General features: G+C 37.1%; 1 protein-coding gene and 1 pseudogene across 11 annotated transcripts in view; both read left to right on the top strand.

Annotated features, from left to right (window-relative positions):
* Positions 1 to 23,851, top strand: part of TBC1D5 (TBC1 domain family member 5) — a 533,248-nt gene that overhangs the window by 304,014 nt on the left and 205,383 nt on the right. For all 11 annotated transcript variants that reach the window (XM_019435515.2, XM_019435530.2, XM_019435508.2 and 8 more), the window contains 4 exons: positions 9,425 to 9,527; positions 16,561 to 16,649; positions 18,166 to 18,216; positions 18,311 to 18,380. In XM_019435515.2, coding sequence (XP_019291060.2) covers positions 9,425 to 9,527; positions 16,561 to 16,649; positions 18,166 to 18,216; positions 18,311 to 18,380 — 313 coding nt within the window. The remainder of the gene's footprint in view (positions 1 to 9,424; positions 9,528 to 16,560; positions 16,650 to 18,165; positions 18,217 to 18,310; positions 18,381 to 23,851) is intronic.
* Positions 2,290 to 4,879, top strand: LOC109257783 (POU domain, class 5, transcription factor 1-like; annotated as a pseudogene).

The following is a 23,851-nucleotide window of genomic DNA, read 5'->3' as shown; positions in this document are numbered from 1 at the left end:
ACTTTAGAGCTTTCTGAGTTCTTAACAAAAGATTTTACACTGACTCCCTCGGTTTCATCTTTAGACCTTTTTTTTTGTTTGTTTTTAAACTGTGTTTTAGATTTGATCTTTGCCCAGAAGCACTTTCTTAATGTTAGCATTATTTGCTGGATAAAGAGGCTGAGAATAAGAAGTTTTATTTTCAAACCCAGCAAGTCCTAGAACCTTTATGTTTAGCAATTCTTTCTTTTGCTTCTCTCCTCTTTCATTCTACCACAAGCAACAAATATAAATCAAGCAGCACCTTCAACACTCTGCCTGGATAGCTCCTTAGCTAGGTTACCCAGTTTATGTGGTACATTTTCAATTTTCCATATAACTAGAGGCTGCCGTGTTGCTGCTACATAATAAGGAACCTTCTTCCTCCATTTTTCCTATAATTTTTTCCTTACTTTCATTTAAGCTTCACTGGAAGGCTCCTCATGGGCTCTCTTTTGCTAGCAGCCTTTTTCACAACCTTTAGTCTTTCACTGGTGCTATATCCAAAGTCCTTCCAGCTTCTGTCCAATCCCATAGACACTCCTACTATGTATTTTATAGTTTTTTAATAACATCCCAGAATCAGGTATCAAAACCTATATTAGTTATCAATTGCTACATAATATGTCAACCAAAACCTAGTGACTTGAAACGATGATCATTTATTTCATAGTTGCTGCACGTAAGCAATTTAGAACAGCTTAGCCAGAAGGTTCTGGGTTGGGAGTCTCATGAGTTTGCAGCCAGATATCAAGTGGAGCTGCAGCCATCTGAAGGCTTGACTAAGGCTGGGGGATCCATATTGGTTCCTCTCCATGTGGATCTTTCCATGAGACTGCTTAAGTGTCTTTCTCCAGAGAAGACTTCTCCCAGAGCAAGCAATCCACGAAGGAGGATGTTCTAAAGAATTTGCAGATGTCTTTTTAAAGCCATTGCACTCCACGGGTAGCTTCCCAGGCCTTCTGGATGGCCTTTTTCCTCCTATCCACATGGAAGAGGAAATGTGCATGGGGCCTGACTGAAGCGGACGTGACGGTTGAATTTTGTGGCCAGTCATACATCATTTCCACTCTCCTTTCATTGGTTAGCACTCAGTCACATGTCTACAGCTAAACTGAGAAAGAAGCTGGGAAATTAAATCCAGCTGTGTGCCTGGAAAGACGAGAAAGCAGATTTGGTTGAGTAAGGAAAGTGGTGCAATCATCAACCAAAACACGAAGCACAGGAAGAAAAAGTATGCCTGCTTTCATTCTGTGTGAAATTGCTCCTCTTCATGGTTTTTGCTTGATTTTCCACTTTTTCTCTAATAAAACAATAAACCAGAAGAAGGTATTATCGTTATTTTGGTGTTTAATAGTATTCGAGGGAGTTTCCATCAGCTCATTTTAAATTTTGGATGAATGCTTGTTTTGAAATTCTGTTCTTGAAGTATGGGCATAACACCAGTTATTGTTCCTTCAAGTCCTTCTGTGCTTCTCTGTCCTACTGCATGATTATAAACCTTCACCAAGGGCTTTATTTTTTCCCCTGGGGCATCTTATTGAATACTTGCATCTTCAGTAATTCATCTGGGCCCAATGCTTTGTCTGTTTTAATACTTCTAATTACCTAATTATGTACTATAATGCGGTGACAAAGCCCTTTGTCATTTCACTCTTTTCTTAACCCTTTTTTTGCTTAGAAAATACATATATTTTTTTGTCTTTTTGTTGTCTGAGGAACTCTTCATTATAGATTGCCCAGAAACTTGCCTGGCTTCTCTTTATTGTCTCTGTGTAATATGACAGACCATTGATTGCCCTGTTGAGTGTCTTTCTACTTATCTTACATCAGCCACCTGGGCTCCTGGTTATTGGGGCTCGAAAGCTGGTGTGTAGCTGTTCCTCCTCCCTCACTTGATTCCTTCCCATATACTGCAGTCACATGAGAAGATACCCAAAAGGCATGTAGAATAGTCTGGTTGTTGTAAGTTACTTTTGTGACAGAATTAGTGACTTTTCTGTCATACATGGATCTTAGATGTCCACAACAAGTATCCACAAACTAATGTAATGGGAGTCAACAGGATTTTTCAAAATTTTGCTGACCTTACTTGATTGAGGATAAGTAAGTATTGATGAAGGGAAATTTTTCATTATATATGGGTTTTACGTAATAAAGGAGGATAAAATGATAGAATTATAGTTTTACTATTTACAATCTCTAATGAATTAATAGGTCTAGGCAATGATCACCAATGGTTGCTAGCATCATAAAAAGAAATAAGCCGATATGTGCATCCTGATGGAGGTACGCAGTACAAGCAGTACGAGAGATCTATTGCTGCATCGTAAACCACCCCGAAGCTTAAAACAACAGCACTTACTTTGTTGATGAATCTAGTACGTGGGCAGGGCTGAGCCGGAGCGTTTGACTCTGTTCCACATGGTGTTGGCCAGACCTGCTTAAAAGTTAGGGGCTGGAATCGTTCGAAGGCTTGTTCACTCCCCTGTTTGGCTATTGAAGTTGGCTCTCAGGGGAGGCCTTCTCTGCAGCTGTGACCAGAACACCTCCACAAGGCCCTCCCACGTAGCTACTTGACTTAGGAGCAGCATGGTGTCTGAGTTCCAAGGATAGGTTCAGACAGAGAGCCAGACAGAAGTTGTGTGACAGCATCACTTTGTGAGAAGCTAGTCACTAGGGTCAGTACATATTCAAATGGAGAAGAGTTCGATTCCTCCACCTTTTCATAAGAGAAGTGTCAAAAAATTTGTTAACATGTATGAAAACCATCAATACCACCCCATGAAGAATTTTGTTGAAAATTGAACTTGAATTTGATGAAGTCTGTAGACCTAACTACCAGTTTATAAGATATATAGGAGGAGGAGGAGACGTGTTAAATAACAAGATAGAGGAACAATAAGTAAAATTCAGAATGTGGGAAGTTTCTACAGGATAAGTAACCTGGCTTCTTTAACAAATACATTGGAGAGAGAGAGATAGGCAGTGGAGGGTGGGGGGAGGGGAATAAATCTATAAAGTAAAAAAAATCTAAAGAGATACATCAACAAATTGTAGTGTGTGGACATTTCTTGGATTGTGACTTTGAACAAACTGAAAAAAATTAGGGAAATTTGCACATTGCCTGGATATTTGATTTAATTAATGGATTATTACTTTTATGAGTTGTGGTATCAGAATGGTACGTGGTTATGTGTTTAGAAAGCCCTTGTCTTTTAGAGATACATACTGTGGTATTTATAGATGTGGCATCTCAGATTTGTTTCAAAATGCAGAATTGAGGGAGGAATATATATGAAACAAGAGTTGATTGGCAATGAAACTGAGTGATGGATATATCAAGTCTACTATGGTCTGTTCTCTAGAAATGTTTGAGTTTTCTATAATAAAAGGTCTTTTAAGTCTTATAGTGAAAACTAGAGTGCCTGCAAATTTTGGGTTATTTCAAAATGCAGAACAAAACACACACACCAAAGTTTTATATCTCTTGGTATTAATTTTCAGTATGTAAAATTTGTCTGATTATAAGTTCCTTTACACATCTTGAGAGAGAAACTGCTTTATTTTAAATTTGATCACTTAAGTTAGAACTGAAATACTTTTTTTCATCAAGAAAACTCTTAGAGTCCCTTGGAGACCCCTCATTTCTCAGGCCCCTGGCTTGGGGTGTCCCCGTTCCCCTCGGTGGGACACCTGGCTCCCATCTTGGCCTTCCCTCCCTGGCTAGGGGGTGGAGGCGATGGGCCTGGGACGGCCAAGCCTGGCCGGGTTGACCCTTGGACCTTGCAGAGCTTCCAAGGCCCTCCTGGTGATTCAGGAATCCTGGGTGTTGGTCCAGGCTCTGAGGTGTGAGGGATTGATTCCTCCATGCCCCGCCCCACCATTTGAGTTCTGGGTAGGATGGCTACTATGGACATCAGGTTGGAGTGGGGCTTGTGCCCCCGTGCCCCAAGGTGGCCTAGAGACCTCCCAGGTGGAGGGCGAGTGGGGAGCTGGGGTGGAGAGAAACTCCAGGGGCGGGGGGGGCCTCCCCCAGCCCTGCGCTGCCCCACCTGGGGCTGTGAAGCCAGAAAAGGAGAAGCTGGAGTAAAACCCTGAAGAATCCCAGGACATCAGAGCTCTGCAGAAAGACCTGTAATGATTCGCCAAGCTCCTGAAACAGAAGAGGATCGCTCCGGGAAGTATTTAGGCCGATGTGGGGCTCACCCTGAGGGCTCTCTTTGGGAAGGTGTTTAGCCAAATGACCGTCTGTTGTTTTGAGGCTCTGCAGCTCAGTTTTAAGAACTTGTAATCCGTGTCCTGTGCTGCAGAAGTAGGAGGACGAAGCTGACAATCATGAAAATCTGCAGGAGATAGGCAGAGCAGAGGCCCTTGTGCAGGCTCCAAAGAGTAAGTGAACAAGTATGAAGAACTGAGGGACAGTCAACCTGGAGGACGTGCTCCTGCAGTTCCCGAAACCCATCCTGTGGCAGATGAGCCACACAGCCCAGCAGCTTGAGCTGGAGAGGGATGTGCTCCGAGTGTGTTTCTGCAACCCTCGCCAGAAGGGCAAACGACCAAGCAGTGACTGTTCGCTGGGAGAAGATCCTGAGGCTGCCGGGTCCCCTTTCTCAGGGGCACCGGCATGCTTTCTTCTGGCACCAGGGCCACATTTTGGTACCCCAGGCTACAGGGGCCCTCACTTCACTACCCTGTACTCCTCATTTCCTTTCCCTCTGTGTCTGTCACCACCCTGGGCTCTCCCATGCATTCAAACTGTGGTGCCTGCCCTTCCCAGAAATGGGGGTGGGGGTGGGGGACTAGGAAGATAACCCGGGGTTTGTACCAGGGCTTTGGGATTACATTCTACATTCACTGAGAATGGATTTGGGAACACAAAGGGTGTGTGGGTAGAGGGTTTGGGGGGGAACTGGTTGGAGGGAAGGTAAAGTTCAAGGATGCTCTTGTTTTTAATCCTCACATCACTCATCACTTTGTTCTTCTTCTTTTTTTTTTAACATTTATATATTTTTGAGACACAGAGTGAGACAGAGCACAGGAGGGGCGGGGGTGTGGGGTCGGTACACAGAACCCAAAGCAGGCTCCAGGCTCTGAACTGTCAGCACAGAGCCCGACGTGGGGCTCGAACTCACCGACCGTGAGATCGTGACCTGAGCCGAAGTCAGATGCTTAAACTGACTGAGCCACCCAGGCACCCCTCTCATCACTTTGTTTTTAAAGAAGTCTGGGATACAGTTAAAAAAAAAATTTTTTTTTTTTAGGCAATATTGTCTAAATTTCATCATGGAATATGTTACTATGACTTTCTCTTTGGTTTTATCTATACCAGAGTTCCACTCTCACTTATTTCTATTTCCTTCCCATTTCCTGGCCAGATTTGGAAATTACTTCTCTTGGACTTCTATTTTCTGATAATAACATAACTTATCCTCAGTCCCTATTTAGTGTGAATTTTTTTCCCTTTTATTTGCTTATCAGATATTTGGCTTGAACTAATCTATAAACTTCTACGGTTTTAATTCTTTTTTTTTTTTTTTTAATGTTTATTTATTTTAGAGACAGAGAGACAGAGCACAAGCAGGGTCAGGGCAGAGCGAGAGGGAGACAGAATCTGAAACAGGCTCCAGGCTCTGAGCTGTCAGCGCAGAGCCTGATGCGGGGCTTGAACTCAAGAACCGTGAGATCATGAGCTGAGCCGAAGCCGGACGCTCAACTTACTGAGCCACCCAGGCGCCCCTACAGTTTTAATTCTTAAGTTGTTTTTTCTACCTCATCTTTACTGAAGTTACTAACATTTCCTTTTTTTTTTTTTTCCCCATGATAAAAGGCCCACCTTGAGCCTGTATTCTGTGATTTTTATTATTGTTTCAAAAGTAAATTTGCCTTTCCAATGATATTTGGGTTAGAATGGTATTCAAGTTGCTTTCCTATCCTGATCAACACCAGGTGGCATGGGGTAAAAGAAAGCATAGAAGTGTAATGAATGGCAGAGAAGCTATTTTGAAACGGTTTTAAACCATATCATCAAAAACTGATTATTACTATTCCTAGAAAAGCTACTCACTGTACTTTTCTCCCTCTTATTTCTGATTCCTATAGATGGTATGTTATGTCTTCTGGTTTGAAGCCTGACAATAAAACAATCAAATATTTGTTGTGGGAGATATATTACTATTCAGGTGTATTCATCAGCCTTTTGAGCTAGGTTCTTCTTGGTAACTCTGAACTCATGGAATTTTACCTAAATATGTTTATCTGGCCTATTTATAATTGATGAGTGAAGCGGATGGGAAGTACTGCTCCCCTAACTACCCAGTAATGTGGGGGCAGGTATTAATCATGGTGTCTCAGAATCCTTACCTGTGACCTTCTGAGTTAGACTAGATAATCTCCAAAGACTTATTGAGCTTAAATCTTCTCTGAATAGAAGTTCTTTTTCGAACTTCTTAAATAGCATAAACTTTTATATCTTTTAAAAAACTTTTCTGTATCTCTCTACGTTACTTATTTGGTGCTATGAAACCATCAGAATCTAGAGAACAAGTCACACTTTTCTGAAAAAGAGGGTATCGCGAAACTTCATAAATTGGCACTTTAGGATTGTAGATCGTGTGCTGTTGCGTAGATAGGCTGTGTCTGCCTAATACACATTTTTAGTTGATTGGGTATTTGCTAAAAGTGGGTAATTTAAATTATCTACCTGCAATTTAATTCTTGTAGCTCTCTTGTTTTTAATCTTGCAAGTGGTTAGTATGCATTTAAATGAAAGTATGAATCGGTATGTAATATAATTTACATTTTTAGTAGTTAGGTATTAAACTCTTACTATATAGTTCATAGGTATTTGTTACAAAGTGAGTTTTTAGTACTTTCTTGCAAAATCACTTCAGATTGCATCAGCTACACAGAATGTGGTTGTGCCATTGTGTATGGTAAATTTCCAAAGATGAGTTAAGGGAGGGGACATGCAAAATCGGGAAGCCATATGATCTAAATCATGGGGCAGGAAGCCTACTTTGAAGACATGGCTGGGATGGTAACTAGGCTTACTGTGGTGATCATTTCACAGTATGTATAAATACTGTATGATTGTGTTTTACACCTGAAACTAATACAATGTTGTATGTCAATTATACCTCAAATTAAAAAACAAAGACAGGGCAGATTTAAGTCCTCTAATGAGGAAGAAGGGGAAATAATTTCACTTCTCAGAAGGATTAATCTGTTCTTACCTTAGTGACTTAAGTTTTCCCAAGAAATTTCTCTTTAGCAATTTATTTTAACTACTTACATGTCTTTCATCCTGATGACTTTAATTTGGGATATTTGACTTCTGTCCCACAGAAGTCATTTAAAAAGTGCTTGTGTTTCTTTCCTACATCAGTGCATTTGACACCTTTCTGGAACCCCTGTGGCTTTTATGAAACAACATTCTTGCCCTGAATCTACTTTCAGGTTAAGTTTTCTCTTCTTTAGGAGCTAAGGTCACTTGCACCTAGTCACACTTCCTTGCCCGAGTAGGCACTGTCCAGAGGGGTCATCAAATTCAGATTTAGGCAGGGATATAAGGAAATCTTGCTCCCCCCCATGGGTTTGTTTTATTACTGGCATCTAAAATAGAGGCTTCCTTTCTGCAAGAAAGAAAACCAAATATATGTGTCTGGGGACAATTGCACATCAAAGGGAATTTCAAGCAAAAGTCACACAAACGGATGAAGATAAGACAGGCTTTAATTTATTATAAAAACTAGGACCGAAAATGAGATGCTTCACAAACCACTAGTGGAGTTAACCCAGGAACCCAGCCTGGACTGGGGAGAAAGTTGTAACTCTCACAGGGAGACAGAAAAGGATCAGGATGAAGCATAAAACAGCTGAAGTCTCCTGGAAAAGGCAGTAAGCCATTATAATATGAAGTAAAACAACCAGTTCTGCTCTTTAGAGGAGGCATTAAGGAGTATTTTTCTGTCTTGATGATGCCCTGTGCCTCCATATCTTGGGTACTCTTCCTCTTCAGCCTCTCTCCTGTCCCTCTTCTGCTCTAGTTCCAAAGCCACCTAATTCACTTCTTTATCACCTGAAGTACCAGTACTCAGAGACTAATGATCACCTCTATTCCTGCACATTTACTGCTTGCCAGGCACTGTTCCTGGTGCTTTAATGTTATCTCATCATGGTCACAAGATCAGCATTATTATTCCCACTTAATAGGTGAGGCAGTTAAGCAATCACTTACTCAAGATTATATACGTAGTAGTTATGCAACCTGAATTTGAATTTGAAGGCTTTTCTTCTCAGGTTTGTTATTTCTCCCCTTCACTTCATTATAATGCCCTCTTGTTCCTTCCTGTAATCTCTCCTCCTTCAAGGCTTGTTCCCACTTAAAGTTACTCAGATACTGTTTTCTTTGTTACTTAGATATTCAGAAATGTAGAGTCACTCGGTTGTTTGTCTTCGTTTGTAAATTCAGCATTCAGAGCTCTTTCCGGACCTGCCCACCTCTTCTGTCTTGTTGTCCTTCTCTCAGCTGGCAGTGCTTCATGGAAGTACTTTTCTTTCTCATTACTGATTACCATACTGTGCTGTACACGTGGAATACTCACTGCCTTGTGTGCCTTCATCTGTCCTTCTGATCTGCTTCTCTTTCCCACTGATAGTCCATCTTCCTCCTCTCCTACAAATCTTTGTTCAAATCTTTTGTGCTTGAACCTATTTGACTGTTAACTCCTAGGTGATGTAATTTCTTCCCTTATATATTCATTGTGTATTATTGCTACGTATTTGTTCTTTGGAGTGTGCGGTTGTATATTCTTTCATTAAAAACAACAGTGTAAGCTCCTTTCAAGGGGATACTGTGCCCTTTTCCTGTTTGACATTACCTCAGAGCACCTGGCAGAGGTTTTGATCCAGAGAACATTTAAACAATACTGACTGACTTGTTCCATTTGAAGTCTACATTTTAATCAGACAAAACTAACAGGGTGGTCATGTATAATAATTTAAATCCTGATATTTGCATTAAAAAAAAGATACTGATTTCTTCAAAAAGCTGATACATCCAAAATTACATTCTAGTCCTAAAAACCAAATGGGCCCAAACCCTAAATATCCAGGCTAGGATTCATTTTGCTTAAGAACTGTTGTATCCACTGTGTGAGGACTTGAAGCATATGGAGACATTTGAAATATTTAGGTGTTGAAAGGTATCGTTTCCCTCTGTATCATTTCTCATCCTTTGTTCCTTAACATTGTCAGTCTCACCAGTGGCGTAAGTTAGTTGCATGGCAAATACACACTTGTACTAACACATAAAGTAACCCTTGATGCCTCTTAGAGATGAGAGTTTGAGGGTATTTCTTGGAATTGTGCTAGTCAGTTTTAATCCTGTGTTTTCTTTCTTCAGGTTTCCTGAAATGCAGTTTTTCCAACAAGAAAATGTGAGAAAAATTCTTACAGATGTTCTTTTCTGTTATGCTAGAGAAAACGAGCAGTTGCTTTATAAACAGGTAATGAAAATATCGTACAGGTGGCATCCATTGACTCAAAATTTTCTATACAGCTTGACAAATGATAGAGCAATAATGTAGCCTTTATTGTATCCAAAGTTGTATCATAATAGTAAAGCAATCAGAGAGCTGCTTGTCAGCTGCATGGTGAGAAAAGTAAGCTCATTGAAGCACATATGCTTCTTCCTTATTATAAGACATTCTACCAAATTGTCTTCTGTAAGGCGTTCAATCTTTTCTTTCAACTTTTGGGAGTTTGTTTATAAACAGCACCTTTGAAGCCAATCTAGTAATAAAACTTTTCAGAATTGCATATATAAATAGTGTTTATAAATATGTGACCTGCCGTGTAAAAAATAATCAAGTGTCCTTCCACTCTTTAAAAGTTACTGGTAATACGACTTCAGAAAGTTCCTGTAAATTTTTGGAAATTTATGATACTCTTTGTTATCCAGGTATCTGATTCATCCCCCATTAGTAAAGGAAAGAAGATTGTTGGATTATGTTTTGCTCTCACTGAAATGTGAATTAGTTATTTAATATATAAAGAAGTATCTAGGTTTGTACTTAAGCTGATGGTGTTCCAATAAAAATACACGAAGTTGGATATTTTTATGTATTCTCAAAATGTATAGTAAGTGGGAAGTCAAACCAAATTAATAAATTCCCTAGCAGTCAAAAGTTATGATGTATGTTCAACTGATAATCACTTAACTTTAGTGTAATAAAACAGAAAACACTGTATGATTAGAGCAATGTATCTATTTAAAAATTTAAAAAAAATTTTTTTTTAATGTTTATTTTTAAGAGGGAGAGACAGGGCACAAACAGGGGAGAGGCAGAGACAGAGGGAGACACAGAATCCGAAACAGGCTCCAGGCTCTGAGCTGTCAACACAGAGCTCGATGCGGGGCTCGAACCCACAAACCATGATGAGATCATGACCTGAGCCAGAGTCGGATGCCTAACTGACTGAGCCACCCAGGCGCCCCTAAATATTTTTTTTTTAATTTATTTATTTAAGTAGTCTCTACACCCAGCGTGGGGCTGGAATTCACAACAGCGAGATCAAGTGCTGCATGCTCTTCTGACTGAGCCTGTCAGGCTCCCCTAGAACAATGTATTTAATTTGAAATAAACTTGATCAGTTTAAAGATAATAAACTAAATCATATTACAATGGTCCTAAATAATGTATTTGTTGTTATATACATAGAAGACCCAAGGGAACTAATTTTATCTTGCTTTTAATGTTAGTAATATGCCTTTATATTAATTACATGGTGATAATCAGCTTTTAGAATGGGAAATGGAAAAAATATATCTCACTCATAATGGCAACCAAAACTTGAAAGTGTCTTGAAATAAATATAGCAATGTAGGTATAAAAGCTATATGAAGAAAATTATAATATTATTGAAGGATATAAAGCAGGGGTTGAATAAATAGAAAAGTGATAGCATGTTTGTGTATGAGAAGACATCAAATAAAATGAACATTACTTCTTCCCAAATTAATATATAAATATATTAGCATTCCAATTATAATCTAAGAGATAGATGAACTTTTTAAAAACCGGACACAGTTATTTTAAATTTAGTGCACAAAAGCTTTACAGTAATTAATGGAAATAATATAGTTTAGTGGTTAAGAGCATTGGGTGTGGGCTTATATCTGTTATTTGAATCTCAGTTCAACCAACCATTTACTAGCTACATAATCCTAGACATTTTACTTAAATTTTCTAAATCTTTGTTCTGTTAGCAGTAAGATGAGGGCAATGACAGTGTTGACTTTGTAGAGTTAAAAACACATAGTGCTCACTAAGGGTTCTTGTTTGTAGTTGGGGTGGTTATTACTACTACTATCATTGTTAAATATGTTGGAGTTGCCACAGAATTTAGGGGAAGGGGAGAATGGTAAAGGCATTTGGCAAAGAATGGCAATTATTCTGTAAATATTCTGTGATCAAGCCAGTATAACAACAGTGTGGGAGTCAACAGAGATCAGTGGAATAAACTAAGAACAGGTCCAGTTACATATGGATTTTTTTTTTTAGTGTGTTTATTTAGAGAGAGAGAAAGCGAGTGGGAGAGAGGGAAGGGGACAGAGAGAGAGAGAGAGAGAGAGAGAGAGAATCCCAAGTAACCTCCATGCTGTCAGCACAGAGCCTGATGTGGGATACAAAGTTCAAAGACCAAAAACCAATCCACCAACCAACCAACCAACCAACCAACCAAAAAGGAGACTAGGAGAAAATAAGTATCAATGTAGGATTTTTGGAAGCAAATAACTGAAAATCTCATTCAGAATAACTTCAACTCTAAGGATGTTATTAACACACTTTGCAAGAAGTCTAGGGGCAAAATGGTTCTGCAGCATTAGTTCAGTAGTTCAGACGCCTCATCAATGATCCAGGTTTGTTTCTGTTTTTCTGTTCTCTCCTCATTGTGTTGGCTTTTGTCATCAAGTGTATCTCTTCATTGTGCCCTTTCTTCTTTCCAATATTTGAAAATACTGCACAGTAAAGGATTTGATGACAGTGAACCAAGTCATAATAAAATCATCCCAAGCTGTACATTTGTTTCTCATTTTTCTTTTCTTTAGTGGAAGAAAAAAGTCAACTAAGGAAGTGTAATAATGAAAACAAGTTCCACAGACAAGGAACAAAACATAATAACTGCACTCAGGCATTTATGATGTGTGTGGCCCACTGCATTTGTAAGGAAAACTAAACAAGAATATGGAAGATCAGATTCTGGATAATTTAGACAAAATCAATCAATTACTGAATAAGAAAGTATTATTAACCTACTCTTGGGAGTCACTTAGTAAGATTTAATTACTCCCTGTACATGTTTAAAGTCCTATAGATTCTTTACATAGAAATAATACTTTGCTAAAGAAGGACTGAATATTTAGCCAGATCAAATTTAAGAAAAAAACCTTGAGTTTCATCACAAGCTGTTAAAGCTATTATTTTGTACTAGGTGACACCCCGTTTAACATCGACCATATTGTTAATAGTTATGGGATTTTATTGAATTAATGAGACTGTTATCATGTAGTAGAATGTCTTGCTGAGTTAATTGAAACTGCAGAGATTATATAAATGGTATTAATGAACTTTGACTGCCTGATGCCTCAGCTTTAATAAAGACTGCTTGGTGGGCTAAATGAACACAGGCAGATAAAAGAACAGGTTCAATTTTGTGAGCCTACAGGCTGTTGATGAAGAAAACTTCGTTACCTTTATGTTCAACTGGCATGAGTTTGGAGTGCAGTGACTACTAACGATCCAGCAGGGATAAAGACTTTAAGCAAGCAGAAATGCTGATGGTATAGATGAAAGCAAAATACACATTTTGGGAACCAATAAGTATACTAGACAATATATTGTGTTTTATTATGCTTTGTCAAATTAGAGCATATTGAATTTATGATCATTCTTTCTAAATAGTTCTCTTTTCCTTTAAAGATGCCTATACACTTGCCAGTTGCAATTATTAATCAGGTTTTACTAGTCTAGAATTAAGAGTAAAACCAACAATCTCTTCAAGTCTATTTGAGAAAATACCCCCAGTTTAGTTAGAAGTCAACAGTGAATTTGTAAAAGGTCGTCCTAATGATATTCAGGGAACTCTTAATTTCCATTATACAAAGAGCACCCTTATTGATTTGGTAGATGGTTTAATGTTCTCCTTTTTTTCATTTCTCATATTGTAGTTCAACTTTTACCAGTACATTGCTATATGGAGAGGTAGATATTTAATCAGCCAGTCACCATCCAGTGAATACCTTCTATGTGGTGAGCCTGTAGCAGGAGCTAGATTTTTGTATCTACACATGATATCATTTATCACAGTTTATAATTGTATAGTCATTTCTGTGCTTATTTTGTTATTGTGTGTCTTGCTGTCTAGACTGCAAGCTCCATAATGGTTAGGAACTTGCCCACTTCATTTACATTTGTGTTCTCAGCATTATCATAGGTAGCTAATAATTAGTTAATTTTTAGAGAGAGGGAGAGAGAGAGAGCACGAGTAGGGGGCGGGCAGAGGAAGGGGAGAGAGAATCTTAAGCAGGCTCCACACCCAGCGTGGAGCTGGACTCAGGGCTCGATCTGATGACTCTGAGACCATGACCTGAGTCAAAATCAAGAGCCCAGTGCTCAACCAATGGGGACACCCAGGCACCCCTGTTTTTGAAATATGAATTTGGAAGATGAATGATGCATGAGCAAATAGAGACTCTGTATAGTGTCTCAGAAACCAGAAGGAAGAGAAAATTTAAAGAGGGTTGGAAGATGCATTTAGGCAAAAACTCATTCTTGTTAAACCAGCCATTAGTTAGAGAATACATTGAGAGGGAAAAGACCCAATCAGAAGATCAACCATCAGCAACAACAAAAACCTAGTGAGAAACTAAGCAGTTTTACCAACTTTTGGGCTAGAAAATGTGTTGTTCTTTAAAATACCTATTTTCTTCAAGTTAATGTTAATGCAATGCCAATAAAAATTGCAGTATTTTGTTTAGCATTTTATTTAAATGATACTTCAGCTTACCTTCTAATTAGAATAGACAAGATAATTTTGAGAAAAAGAATAGAAAATATGGCAGACTAGAATATTTTGCAGCTCAAGTCATTAAAATAGTAAAGTTCTTGTCAATAATGAACAAACCAATGGAATGCCAGTAAAAGCTGAGAAAAAACAAGCTCTAGCAATTCAGTGTATGGTAAAGATGACATTTCAAAACTCTTGGGAGAAGATGGGTTATTCAAGAATTAGTTGAACTCTTGCAGAGAAAAATACCGATTTATTCTTCAGGGCAAAAATAAATACCGGATGGGTAAAGAATTAGCTGTGAAAAAGAACACTACATACTCACCTAACCTCGATATAAGGAAGGTCTTCTTAGGCATGGAAGCAAAACAAGAAGCCATGAAGGATGATGTCTTGATTTGACAGTTTTAAAGAATACAGCTTCACTGTGACATAAGATATCATCAAGATTAGAAGACAAATGATGAATGTGGACAAGCATATGTAACAAAATGACTACAGGTTCCTATCCTGAGTTGGTGAAGAACTATAACAAATCATCAGGAAAAAGGAAACACTTCATTAGGAGAAAATGGGGGCAATTCATTAAATAAAAATGGTCAATAAAATTTTTGTCAGTCTCACTAGCATTTAAGTAAGGTAAACCATTTGACTATGAAGTTTTAAAGGATTAAAATAAAACAAAACACTACAAGTTAGGATGTATGAAGTGGCAACTTTTATGCCCTAAAGTGAGGGAGTTCTTTCTGAAGGGCAGCTTAATTGTGTATATATCAGAGACTTTAACAAATGTCTTTACTCACTTACCCAGAAATTCTACTTCTAGGGACTTTATCCTAAGTTAATGATCAGAAATAGGCAAAAAGATTACCATAAGGATATCTAGCATAGTTTTTAATTTCTTTCTTTTGGTCCTTCCTTCCTTCCTTCCTTCCTTCCTTTCTCCTTGTCATTTTCTCTTTTTTTTTTTTCCTTTTCTGTAGGTACAGTAAATACAAGTACTATAGTAAGTAGCTTGTACTTTGATGATTAAATTATGGCCCTTGGTGTTTGGAATACTTTGAGATTATTCCAGGAGAATAAACACCTCATGATGATTTTAAAGCATACTTAGCAGCACTTAATTCCATTTTTTTCTGGATCTCTACCATGCTCTTCTAAGGGATCATCAAATAGTCATTTAAAGTTTTGTTTATTAAGGACGTGGTTAATTAAAAAGATTGAAGTGGTATGTGGTAATTTGTCTTAATCACAAGTAACTATTCAATGTATCAGAGATTATTTTGCACAAATGTCATAAAGTCCTAATTCAAGGCTAGTGATAACTTATGAATGAACTCTGACAGAGTTCACTTTCATCTTATTTTGTGCTGACCACTAGCTTTCTAAGAATAGCCTGGTGCTTCTAGGATGTACAGAGGGTTGTGCGACTGCCCTTCCATCATGGGAAGTCTCTGCTTCCGCCAGTGAAACTCTTCTCTTTGCTTCCATATTTTATTTTTATTTCCTATAAAGGTGGTGTTTTGTCTTATTTTTTTAAATAAAAGATCATCCATAATTATTAAGCAAAAGGAAAGTGATAATTTACTCACTTTAAGAGGCAGAAAAGAATATAGTCTATTTTTAACTTGTTAAATATGTTTTCTGATGCTTAAGGGGGGAAAAACATTTCATTTAAAAGGCAAATTATTTACCTTTTCCACAATAAAGGATAAATAATGAATTTTTAGAGATAGCTTAGTAACTAATATGCTTTTTTGTTTCTGTGCCTATTCGTGTAATTCATGGCTAACACCAATATAAGGAAAAAGAAAATACAATTGATGAATTCACTAAATAAATTGAACAGTAACCTTATAGTTGAAGTAGACAGGAAAGAAATTATGGTCGTTTTCAGATTAAACATGTTGAAAATCATACTTCGAAAACTTTGTTTGCTGTCATACCTGCTAGAGATTGTTTCTTTTATTATCCAGCATTTCCAGCTAGCTGACTTCAGCTCTTCCTAAATCTACAGACATCCTAATTTTGAGCCATTATGTAATGAAAACACTGGATATAATTTCTTTAGGTCTACAGTTCTCAGTTGCCCTTCTTGCTGCAGATCTTTACACTGTAGCTCATGATTATAATTTGCATAAATGAAATTCATATTTATGAATACAGATCCTGAAGCAACTGACAGGTGCAAGGTTGTCTGCCATGCCAATTTATTGTTTGTTGTGTCATTTACACGAGAACTGTTCTCCATGTTTTAAAGAAGAAGAATTTGTGCTGTGGTTGAATTGGAATCAAATTCTAAAAGTAAATAAAATCTCATTTTGTAGCTTTTCATTTTATGCATTTCTCTAAAATATGGAAATGTTGGTAGTAAGGATCAGTTGAAGAAGCATTTCACTGAGCCTATTCTGTCCACTGGTGGACCCTCAGCATCTTCCCCCTCTCATTTGTCTTGCTCTTACGTTTCAGGGCATGCACGAGCTCTTAGCACCTATAGTCTTTATCCTCCACTGTGACCACCAAGCTTTTCTTCATGCCAGTGAGTCTGCCCAACCAAGGCAAGTTTTTATATGAGCTCCATCTGTTTTTTAACCTCAGACTCTTTTACGTTGAAGGTACTTTTATAAATTGTAAACATTTGGTTGTGTTTCATGTGGCTGATTATTAATTCCACTTAGTAGTTGTAGTCCTATGGGCTATGGGCAAATTTGTAATTGTAATAGTATTTGCAAGTCACAGATCTGTGCCACAGGAAGACATTTAAGTAGCGGATCAAGAAGAAGAAATTTTGGTGTAATGGCAAAGTGCTATTGATTAACAGTATTCGTATGTACCATCCTCTAATGAACCATTCTTTCACTACAAGCTTCACAAGCTTTAGCTTGATCTGAGATCCTTTCTCCTCACCAGATTTGACTGAGTTCAGGTCATAAATAGGAGGCCAGTACTCCAAAGAACCCCAGTCTATAAATAAGCAAAAATGGTTTGTCATGTTTTTGAGATACATTAATTTATTCTTTCTAGCAAATAACGTTAGTAATTGTATTTAACTTAGGCTAATTGTTAGAATTTGTTTTCTAACTTTAAATGCCCTAACTGATGGCCCAGAGAAGTAGCCAGGAAGTATCTTGGGAATGGAAGCTGTGAGATTATAAACTTTTGTCAGAAGGATTCCATAGGCTGACCCATCCATGTGCAGAACAGAAAAAATTAACACATAACATCTTATGTGTTTATTTGTATGATTTCTATTAATTAAATATAGCCATCCATTTTGCTCAGCATAAATTAGAGTCTTTGTTAAATTAACTTTTGTTTACTATATTATAGGTTAGTATTTTCTAGCTCATTTTGAGTTTTTCTAATTTTACTGAGTTTATTGGATCTGACTAGAGCACTTGTATCTTAATTACCCTTTATTCAGTTACTCTAAAGTATGATATGGATGAAGTTAGTATTGTGATCCTATTTTCATGCCAGTTTTTATCTTTTCCAAAATGTGTACATACATCATAGTCCACAGGAAAGTATAGATGATTGAAAATTACTTTTAAATAATTTGGACATGCTGCTTTAGCAGTTTCAAGCCATCGAAAGGTAAAAGCAACACTAAAATCTGAAAGAGGTACTGTCACTGATTAATGGGTATTAAAATATAATAAAAATAGAAGCCGTTAAAAGAAAAAAATGTTTTCATATGGTATATTTGGCCAGTAAGTAAATATTTGTTTTGTTTTGCTTTGTTTTAGAAAAACAAAATAGATTGTGAAGTAACCAATTTATTCTAGATCAGACACATTCAAGGAATATATTGTCACATTTTGTATTTTTTATTTGTAGCAATTAGTTATTTCATCGTGGTACAGACAAGGTACCTAGTTTGTTTTTGATCTTTCTAGAAAGAGAAGATTTCATTTGTTAATGGAATTGATTTTTTTCTTTAGAAAGGATGATTTTTTTTCATATACACATTATATGAAAGTTGGCTTATGAGTATAGAATAAGGTAACCTCTGCAGCATCCCCTTCTATTAAAAACATTATACATTTTGATTATTTGTATTGCTTTTTCAAGTGAGGAGATGAAAACTCTCTTGAACCCTGAGTATCTGGAACATGATGCCTAGTAAGTACAAAAGCTTTCTATTATGTTACTTTTTTTACACCATTTCTACTTTAATAAGGGTTTAACATTAACACTGTATTATTCTAATTTTTAGTGCAATGTTCTCACAACTTATGGAAACTGCTGAACCTTGGTTTTCTACTTTTGAGCATGATGGTCAAAAGGTAAATATTATAGTACAGATATTTTCAATTTATTTGGGGGGGGAAACAAATGATTTCAGTAAGTAGCAGCATCTAATCAGAGAAGCAAAGCCATTATTACTACTATAAAAAACCAAAAATTTAAAAATACTTACAGAATAAGATTGAATTGGGGATCTAAACCATGTTGCTAGTAATATTGGCAGATGTACAATGGTAGTATAAGAAATTGCATATAAATAGAAAATTTATTTTATATGTATATGTATTATCCATGCAATAGATCTTCTTTAAAAATTATTGTAAATTTTAAATGAAGTGCATTTATCTACTTGATCTGTTGTTATCCTAGTGAGTTGATAGACAGACATGTTGTTACTGAAGTGCATAGATTAACTTTGTACCAGATAGGTTGTCTTATTTTTACTAATGCATCACTATTGAATTTATACATTTAGCATCAATACCATTTATCCTTACTCTCTCTTATTCTTTTTAACTATAAATTTTATTGTGTGATGTAACTGATATACCATAACATTCTCCTTTTTAAAGTGTACAATTTAGTAGTTTAGAATATTCACAGGATTGTGCAAATGCCCTTACTACCTAATTTGAAAATATTTTCATCACCATAGAAGGAAATCCCATACCCATTAGCATACTCTGCATTCTCCTACTCCCCAGGGTCTCTGGCATCACTGATGTACTTTCACTTTCTATGAACTTGCCTATTCTGGACATTTCATGTAAATGGAACCATATCATATGTGGCCTCTTGTGATTGACTCCTTTCACTAACGTAAAGTTTTCAGTGTTCGTTTATGTTGTAGCACGCATCAGTACTTCATTCCTTTTCATGGCTGAGTAATATTTCACTATGTGAATATACCACATTTTGTTTATCCATACATCAGTTGATGGACATTTGGGTTCTTTCCCTTTCTGGCTATTAGAATAATGTCACTATGAACATTTGTGTATAAACTTTGTGTCAACACATGTTTTCAGTGCTCTTGGCGTTCCTCTGGGAGTAGAATTGCTGAGTTAACTGATATTTTAAGTAAACATATATGCTAACTTAGATCATTACGGTGTTTTCATGGTTATTACACGATATCGGAAAAATTGCCAATTATGCTGGCAAGGGATGTCATTAAGAGTTTTGGGTAAATTTTTTTTCTATATGATTCATTTGCTTTATGTTGGTGTGATTGTTTGCATTCTGGTCAGGAACCATATATTCTTCTGTCACTTTATTCCATCTTTTAAAAACTGAAAGGGGTAACTAATGCTTTTTATGCCTTTGGTCTAGATCAGGGCAAACTACTGCCTGTAGGCCAATTTGGTCTGCCATCTGTTTTTATACAGCTTGGGAGTTAAGCATGACTTTTACATTATTAAATGGTTGAAAACTATCAAAAGAAGAATAATATTTTGTGACATATGAAAATTATATGGAGTTCAAATTTCCATGTCCATAAAAAAAGTTTTACTGGGATACATCCATGCCTGTTGGTTTCCGTAGTGTCTATGGCCGCTTGCTCATTACAACTGCTCATTACAGAGTTGAGTAGTTGCAACACAGACTGTAACCTCTAAAGCCTAAAATACTTGCTGTCTGGCCTGTACAGAGAAAATTTGCTGACCTTCAGCCTAGGTGGTAAAATCTTTCTTCAGCAATATGTCAACATTTTACATTCTGTCAGGATTATAAGAGGTGAAACTTGTAAGCATATTTGATAAAATACTGTGTTTTAGAACAGTGTATTTATTCTTGTCAGGTGATTTGATGAAGTCACAGACTTATGTGAAAAATCAAAATTTTGAACAAAAAGTATTTTAATACATTTAGATAAAAGCATCCTGATCATGCAGGGGTCAATTGTATTTTATAACTGTTTCACAGTATCTGCGAAACTGAATGATAAAAATGTGAGCATTACCACTTTTCAGTTTCACCCATTCATGCTGATATCACTGAGTCAAGTTCATGAAATGGCTAAGACAACACAAAAAAGGATATCCATTTTATCAAGGAACATATAGATGTGACCTCTGAAGAGTTATATTAATTACTTGCATATATCGATAATATATTCCTAGAAAGCACATCTAATAAATCCGTTCTTCGTCCTCCCCTTTTTATTCTATGTCTTGACCCTGTCACCTTTTTAAAAAGAAGTTTGAGCTTCATACACTTCTCTCTCTTTCAGTTCTTCTCTGCTCTGTATGCTGCCTAGGTTAGCAGACATACTTTCCTTAAGACTTTCTTGATGAAGAAAGCAGTGTGTTGGTTTATATAATGCTGTGTAATTATCTCGCTGAATCCCTGTAACTGGCACTGACCTGTAGACCGCATTTTGAGTACCACTTAATAAATGGTTAAAGGTTGCTGGTTTTGTTGATACTTGTAGCTGACCCATTTGATTAGATCTGTGAAATGCAAATGGCATTTTTTATTCTAAATCCTGAAGGTAAGGGATATCTAATATTAACTATTTTCTCTTTTGATTTCACTGTTACATAAACTGTTTATCATTTAAGTGATCATGAGCATTACTTGTGAGTTTCTTGAATTTAAGAAATGTTGTTGTAAGTATTAGCACAGGGGACATGTTTTCAAACTACAGTTTATATACACCTATAGTTCTTAGGCTACTCATGAGTCTCTACTAAGCATTTGAAAAATGGACTGCATATACTATTGATTTAGTGACAACTCATTCTGTTCAACCTGGAAATTGATTACACGCTTTCATTAAGTTAAACGTTTTTAACAGGTTAATTTAGGATCTGTTCTCTCCAAAGCCACTGATTGCATCTCTACAGAAGTATGTTTATTTAAGACCCTTACAAAATGGCTAGATCTAGTGATCTGTTTCTCATGTGATTGACAGAAACCCTGCCTGAGCACATTGCCTCCACCTGACACAGTATGGTATTCAGCCACACGAGGTTCTTCATTAAAGAAAAGCTACATGACTAAAATGAGTAAAATGTTGAATTGTTCTTTTTTTTTTTTTTTTTTTTTGGTAGAAAGAGAAAGCGTGCATGTGTGTGCACACAAGCAAGTGGGGGAAGGGCAGAGGGACAGGCTCCATGTTGGGCATGATCTCCTTCTCCAAGGGCTCCTACTCTGGGCTCGATCTCATGACCGTAAGATCATGACCTGAGATGAAATCAAGAGTCGAAGGCTTAACCTACTGAGCCACCCACATGCCTGACTTCTTCATTTTTAAAGGAAAGTTGGCTTCAGAGAAACACTATCTTTTGAATGTGAATGGTGTCTTACAATTAACATGAATTCTCCACCCCCCCCCAGATTATTTCAATTTAGTATCAGGAAAAATGTTAGCAAGAATTATAATTTTTTTGAAAATTATAGCACCCTATCATCTGAAGAGAATATTCAATAATATAAAATGAGACAAAGGTGTCTTGGTTGTGTTATTTTTATAATAAATGACCACAATATAGAGGTATCTTTTTCTCCTGTCTATACGAACTAACAGAAACTAATTGAGCCATAAAAATCGGTATGGTCTTATATCCCTAAATGCACTTTAGGAAGTACAAAGGACTACATTTCTTTTTAAGACTTGAAATGATCCTGGAAAGACAGATGGAACCTCTTCCAGGAAATTTTTCTTTCTGCTAACACATGCCCCTCCTCCTCTGTACTTTGTACCAGCCTGATTAGTGATTGCTCCTATGTGGAATTCTAAGTTTTTTTTGTTAGTCTTCCTCTTCCCTGCCCCTTCAAGGGCAAAAGCTTTACCTTCATTATTTTTGTGCCACTGAATTTGGTCCAGTGGTGAAAAGATGATGTTCCTTTTAGAGATCTCACAGTTTAGGAGGCAGAGAAGTAGAAATGGATACTGTAGTAGTAAAGAAGATGATGAAATAGAACCTGACACTTGAGCCAAATCTTTAAATACACTGGGGAGCTTCTCTGTGGGAACACTGGGGAAGGGATATTTCAGGTAAAAGAATGGCATCCCCAGGATCTCTGGGAGCACAGTGAGAGTAGAGGTTGGCCAGATAATGAAAGGCCTCATAGACCTGGCTCAAGAATATGCCTTTTGTTTTTTGCTTTTGTTTTCTTTTCCTGAAGAGCTATTTAAAAAGTTTTCAGAAGGGGAATTTGGCATACTCCAATATCTTTTTTAGATGGATTACCAGACATTTTGGAAGATAGATTTAAAAGCAGACCAGGGCACTTGGATGGCTCAGTTGGTTAAGCATCTGACTTTGGCTCAGATCATGAACTCATGGTTTGTGGGTTTGCGCCCTGCATCAGACTCTGCACTGACAACTTAGAGCCTAGAGCCTACTTTGGATTCCCTCTTTCTCTCTTTCTCTCTCTCTCTCTCTTTCTGCCCCTCCCCCACTTGCGCTCTTCTTTCTCAGAAATAAACATTTAAAAAAATAAATAAATAAAAGCAGACCAAATTAGGGGCAGTGAGACCAGTTAGGAGGAAAGAAATGGTGAGGACCCCAAATCAGGTTATAATAGTCAAGCTGTAGGAGAGAAGACATAGTAACAGTGTCTTAAGTTGTTCTGAGGAGATAAAATTGGCAAAGCAGGTGTTCTTATTGGAGGATGGTTTGTGGTAGGTACGGCGAAAGGATGAACATATTTTTGAGCAGAAGATGATAAACTCAGTTGTGGGCCTCCTGAATTAGAGACCCTTTTGCAACCTAAGATTCCTTGCCAACATGCGAATGTATGGGAGAGAACCCAAGAGGCTTCTAAGTTATGAATACAGATTTAGAAGTCTTTGGAAAAATGGGTATTGGTTGAAGCACTGTGTATGAGTGAGATCAGTCAGGGAATCACATGCAAGTAGAGAATCAAACTAAGACCAGATCTGTATGAAAGCGCAGAGTTGCAAAGCAGAAACAAAAGTTTGAGCTAGAGAAATAGAATGAGGATGAGTGGTAAGCAGGTAGTCACAAGAGAATGATGCTGTAAATCCCAAGATTGGAGAGAGAGAGAAATTGAGGGCTCAGCATAAGAAAGGGTCACACATAATAGGGAAAATCATCAGACTCGGGATAGTTGAAGTTTCCATGAAAGAATTAGAAAGGGTATAGACTTATCTTTCTTAACTTGGGCTATGGAATGGGAGGAAGGAAAGTTGTAGTCAGCTACGTAGTTGTTGTTTTTTTTTGTTTTGTTTTGTTTTTTTGCTTTTAGCTCAGCTACACTCTTGGTCTGGAGAGTTTAAAACTCTTCCTACTCAACTATAATTAATCAAAGGGCCGTTAGAAAATACCTTCTTTTCTAATACTAGTTTCCTTTTTTTCCTGACTTTTTTATAGTTTTGAGAGCTCAAAGTAAAGCAGTTTTCATTTGCTGTTTTTCATGTTTAAATTTTATGCCACAAGAAATACCTTTTCATCAGAGTATTCCACTTAGGTATGATGGCTGATTAGACAGATTGGCTGTAGACAAGTAGATTAGCAGCCGCTGTAGCGAAAATTAT

This window comes from Panthera pardus, unplaced genomic scaffold (genome assembly GCF_024362965.1).
Source record: "Panthera pardus isolate Hobbes unplaced genomic scaffold, ASM2436296v1 HiC_scaffold_16, whole genome shotgun sequence".
Taxonomy (NCBI): Eukaryota; Metazoa; Chordata; class Mammalia; order Carnivora; family Felidae; genus Panthera; species Panthera pardus.
This window is presented reverse-complemented; position numbering and strand designations above follow the sequence as displayed.